Below are 5546 nucleotides of genomic sequence, written 5' to 3' on the forward strand. Positions count from 1 at the left end.
ATACTGCGTGTGGAACGAAGCTTTAAACAGTTCTATTCCCTAAAAACCACAGTAACGCAGTGTGAAATACCGTAAAGAAAGCTAGACAGGACCCTGAAGACCTGAACCCGACCGAGAAGGCTGCTGGCTCATGTGTGACTTTGTGAACATCATTTCCTTCTGAGCCCTGCTCCTTATTTGTCAAATGAGAGAGACGGTACTGCAATCTCTGCAGCCCTTTCAGTTCTGAGACTCCACTGTTCTTGAACCAGTAACTCATTGGAGCCAGAGTCAGTATCAGGAGTCATAAAACAGCAGCTAAGGCCAGGGAGCCACAGCTTGAAGGCAGAGTGTGATACTTTATATCGAGTCAATTCTCTGTGTCACTTTCAGTGCCCTCTCCCACAGGGCCCCAATGACCTAGTTGGTTGAAACAGGCCCTCCTTGCCTTTGGTCTTCTCACCAATCTAGTTAAAATGTTTCCAGATGGGTCCTAGCCACCCATCTAATTTTCCTAACTGTGCTGCAATAATTGTAAGTCAACTTTACATGTATGATATGCTGGGGATTTTATAGGCATCATTTTAAATGCTCACAACTTGGTGAGGTATGAATATTCATTATACCTACAAGGACACTGAGATTTGTGGAGAGTGGCATTTGTTCCAGGTCACACAATAAGAGGGAGAGCTGACATTTAAACCAAGTCTGACCGACTCATGTCAAAACCCCACACTGCTTTGGGAATGGTCGTAGTGTCTTGCAGGGTAGGTCACAGACATCAGTGTCTTTGGTGCTGGGGATAAAATCTTTGCCAATGTTAACTGTCTTTACTGGTGCCACTCACCCCTAAGCACTTATATTATCATGTCATCTGTGTGGAATTCTGCAAAGCAGGAATTTTAAATCTCAAGCGAAGACACAAGCTGAGAGAGGTTAAGTAACTTGCCCAAGGTCTCATGACTAGGAAGTCCAAGAGCAGCCAGGAGTTGAGCCCTGGTAGCCTGGCTCTAGAACCCATCCTGTTGACCACAAGTAGATGTGGGGTTTTTTGTTATTGTGTGTGTGTGTGTGTGTTGGCATCTTAGTTGCCAGGCTGGAGTGCAGTGACACTGCCTCAGCCTTTCAAGTAGCTGGAGCTACAGGCACACACCACCACACCCTGTTAATTTTTTGATTTATTGTAGAGACAAAGTCTCGGCAGGTTGTTCAGGCTGGTCTCGAACCTCTGGGCTCAGGCAATCCTCTTGCCTACCTTCCAAAATGCTGGGATTACTGGGATTATTTAATGGTATGAGCTACGGCACCTGGCCAAGTAGATATGTTCTTGATATTCTGATCCCCTTCATTATGAGGGAGAAAATATTTCTCTGCCAACAAATTGGTAACTAGATACCCTTATTCCTCCTGAGCCTTATGGTTGTCACTCTTAAAATCACAGATCCAACAAACACAAGTGTCTTCTAAGTACTGTGCGCTGTGCATAATAGTTCCTTATTGTGATGTATCCATTTCTTTGACAATGCAGTGTCAGGAGCAATATGCTAGGTGTGTGCCCAGGGTGAGACTTTGCTTATTATCTGTGGGACCTTAGTCAACCTTCTTAACCTCTCTGAATGTCTTTTTCATCTAGAAAATAGGTCCAGTAGAACCAGCGTGGGCTGTGAGGATTAGCTATAATGTGTGCAGGTGCTTACCTCTCAAGGTACTAAACTGGAAAGGGCAGGTATCACATGGCAAGCAATAGCTAGAGGTAGACTCTTGATGGGCTTGTTTCCCGGGTGAGGATGGTGGTGGAGGCAATCTTGGGAATGTGGAACAAGTTGTGGAACGGTGGGAATTTTAGGCAGTGTGGCTTTTCCTCAGCAGAACTCAGGCCACCAGCTTGAGTTCTGCCAGCCAAGCAAGCTAGAAGGGCAAAAGGGTAACAGGAGTGAGGAGGGAAAATGGTTGAAGAGGTAGAGCCTCAAATCTAGGACAGGTAGGGAGGGACAGTGGGGCAGGATGGGCTGACGGCAGATTAGAGTGGTTCATGAACTGGAGGGCAAGGAACTGGTCCAGTGAGAATGCCCCAGAAGGGAAAAGGAGGGCACTGTGGATACCAAGATGACCCAGGCTCAGCCGAAGTAGCATAAGAGTGTAAGTTGGGGCCAGAGTCCTCGGTGAAGGCGGTTAGGGGCCCCCTTTCCATCCCAGTCTGCCCCTCGGGGCTCCCTTCCTTGCTGCAGCCTCAGGAACTCTCTAAGGAACACATGCAGCTTCTTAAGTACGTTCTTAAGTACGCTCATGGTTTCTTGCTGACAGGTTTTGATTCCCTTCTCAGAAGGCAAATGCTAGCACCAAAGGGGTTCTATCCCTTGCTTTTATGACCTCAGCATGTGGGCCTCAAAAGACTAACACCCTTTCCTCCCTCCAGCTCTGCCTGTAGCTGAAATAGAGTTGGACAAGGGGACCTTAGAGGTCTTGTAGACCCTTCCAATGGGTGGAGGAGCATGCAGCAGACACCTGTCATCCAGAAAGGACCATGTGAGTGCGGGTGGGTGGGATGACCCATCCCAGGTGAATTACGCCAGTGCGTGCCACTGATGTAGAAGCAGGGGAAATGGGCAGCCGAAAGGTCACACTATTCCCACCCCTCACGCCTTGACTGAAGTGCATGGGACTGATCTAGAAGCAGGCTCCCCAGTAAGCCACGCCCACATGGAGGAGCGAAGGTCTCCTTATGGCCAGATGGTGGAGGGAGCCGGACAGTAGAGGGCGCAGTACAGCAGTTAAAGAGATGGCAGTGTTGAACCTGCGCTCTGGGCTCCCAACAAACAGGGACCAAGATGGCTTCTCAGTGACATGCTTCATCTGGGATTCCCACCCCCAACCCCCACTGTCCTGGCCAAATAAAACCAATTCCTCTTTTTCAGGGAAATGAACATCTGGGAAATACTATTTGGGGTTAGAGTGGTTTCTTTGAACTGTATCAGAGTGGTTTTACAGGCTTGCTTATAACGTCTATGCTTTGTGCAACTGCGTTGAACTGAATATATTCTTGAGAGAAAAAGTTATTCAGGTTTCTGGGTTAGTAGTGTCAGGTTATAGTGTTTCCGCCGGGCAGAATAAAAAGACAGACAGCAAGTTATTTATATGCTGCTTTATTTCTGTAAGGATACACTGAAACGTTAGATGAGAATAGCTAATGACAAAATGTCAAAATGAGGCATCAGCTTCTATAACCACTCCTACAAGAATGTTAATATGTATTGTCATTACATGTTTACTTTGATATTGTCTCGTTATACTATGTAAGATAATAATGTAGAATACAGTAAGTAGGTGATCCTGCATTTCAGGAAAGCAGTAGGTGGAAATCCGGTTCTGCCTGTGAGGTTGGTGGCCTCCCCACTCCCCCAGAGATCCAGCTAAGCTCTAGAGGAAAAGTCCTAGGAATCACAAGAGAAGGGACTTTGCAGTCCTCATTAACACATGAACAAACAGCAGACAACTACTATGTTACAAGGGATTCAACTCGTCACGGTTTTGAAATGTCATATCCATGTTGATGACAGCCCTGGTGCCTGCTCAGCCCCCCACCCCCCAGAGTTTTATGGTGACTTCTGTAGGATGAATCTCAACACTGAAGGTACGTCTGAGGGGGCTAGAATATTTTCATGCACGTTTCCAAACGCATAAACTATTCTGCTATTACTGAAAACAAGAAGATGATGTATTAAAAACAATAAAAAGGACAACAGGGTTAGTTTTGTTAAGCTTCCAGAAGTATTCACTGTGACAGTGTTCCTTTGAAACAGGCTCGTTTTCTCAGATCTGCCTACACTTTCCAAATCACCTGTGTGTTCCAAGCCTTAAAGGAGGAACGCTCAGAAAACACGCCACACAGGAAAATCGAGCGTTAGTACAGGGGAAAGGTCAGTTTAGAATTACAGCTAAGTTCAAATGTTAATTTTCTGGAAATTCGTATTAGTCATTTGAAAGCACAAAAGAACAGAAGGAAGGTAGGAGTTTTGATGACGTTAAACCATGCATGTCAGGAAGCTCTTTTCCTGCTCACAGAAGAGGGTGAGCAGCGAGTTGGAGCAGCCGCTGCAACTCTTGCCTGTCATGTGGGTCCCAGCTGAGGCTGAAAGGTGTCTCAGTGGGGGCTTCATCTCTTACGCTTCTTGCTTACGTCACTAAATGGCTACATGGTTAGCACTTTTCTGCTCTAGGAGAAACATGCAGAAGAGTCAATCTACCTAAGTTTTTGTTTTGTAATTGCAGCTGGAGAGAAATTAACTTTGCTGCAAAGTTGCTTTTTGCTAAATCCTACTATGATCACTGTGTGCCCTTATTTGAGTAATACTGTAAAATGGGAGAAAAGACAGAAGGAGCGACTTTAAGGAGGTGAAAGACCACTCTTCCCCTAGTGATGGTGTAGGGCAGAGTAAGGACACAAAGAACAAGACTCAAATTCCATTTTACAGGACAGGAGCCCCTGTCAGTTTACAGCTTTTTGGCACAGTCGGGGCAATACACTTGCTCCTGATGGAAAACAAAGCGCTTGTTGGCCAGATTCACGGAGCATTTTTTGCAGTGGAAGCAGTAGTCGTGCCAGGATTGTCCTTCATAGGCCACCACACTGGAGCCTTTACCAAACCCTGGGAAAAAAAAAAGAAAAGAAAACAAGAGGGACAGCTGAATGAATACAGGTGAGGAAGCCGCGATTCAGAGAGATAAAATGACGACTGGCCTGTTCACAGACCGACACGCACACAGAGCCAGTGTCTGCCCAGCTCCCAACCCCCCTCCATTCCACCGCGTACCGTCCCCCACACCGCCACTGTCCCCCATGCCGCCGCAACCCTGCTTCGGCTCTCAAGGACCTGAGAAGATGCCGGAGCCCAGCCAAGGGCTTCGATTTAAAGATCCCGCATTCCCATGCCACCGCGCTATTGCCCTGTGACGCGCACCGACCTCCCAGCATAACCAGTTTCTTTGATTTAGGTCAGGGCCATGACATCAAAGTGGCCACCAGGAGGCAAACTTGGGCTGTTCGTGGGGCGTGCACTTACCGGGCCTCGAGGAGCTGCTAAGCTTCGATTTTTTCTATAAAGAACCACCACCCACGAGGGACAAGTCCTCTCTCCACCCGGATGCCTGCCCCGGAGGTTGGCGCTGGGAAACAGGGTGAGAGGCAAGCGTTTCCCGTGGCACACTGGGGGCTTTCTAGCTTTAGAGACTGGGTGGCTCACTCTTGACACAGTCCTTTTCCCTGAGGATGGCAAAAGTCTTCTCAAATGTACATTTCAAGGCTCCCCCGGGGAGATGGGAAAATTGGAGGCAAGGGAAAGGGCCCAGGGCACGTGGATCGCGGCCGCGAGATGAGGAATGAAGTGATTAGCTTTGCTGATCGCAAACCAAAAAACCAAAAAACCAAAACCAAACAAAAACCCCTGCCAACAGGTACCTCTGAACTAGCCTTCAGCTATGGGGTGTTACAATCCCAGGTTATGGCTCTCCAACCTCTCCCCCCCTTCCCCTCCCCTCCTCCACCCCTTATCTCAACCCTCCTCCCATCC

At 47.7% G+C, this 5546-nt stretch overlaps 1 protein-coding gene across 10 annotated transcripts in view; it reads right to left on the bottom strand.

The window, feature by feature from the left end:
- Window positions 1-3106: 3106 nt before the first annotated feature.
- FHL1 (four and a half LIM domains 1) overlaps window positions 3107-5546 on the bottom strand; it is a 67982-nt gene continuing 65542 nt past the window's right edge. For 6 of the 10 annotated variants that reach the window (XM_008070220.1, XM_021718652.1, XM_021718654.1 and 3 more), the window contains one exon: window positions 3107-4625. In XM_008070220.1, coding sequence (XP_008068411.1) covers window positions 4471-4625 — 155 coding nt within the window. In that variant the 3' untranslated portion in view covers window positions 3107-4470. Of the gene's footprint in view, window positions 4626-5039; window positions 5240-5546 lie in introns of all 10 variants that reach the window. The other 4 variants (XM_008070217.2, XM_021718648.1, XM_021718649.1 and 1 more) reach the window with 2 other exon arrangements.

The sequence above is a fragment of the Carlito syrichta genome, unplaced genomic scaffold, assembly GCF_000164805.1.
Source record: "Carlito syrichta isolate Samal-C Ts95f unplaced genomic scaffold, Tarsius_syrichta-2.0.1 Scaffold313184, whole genome shotgun sequence".
Lineage (NCBI taxonomy): Eukaryota > Metazoa > Chordata > Mammalia > Primates > Tarsiidae > Carlito > Carlito syrichta.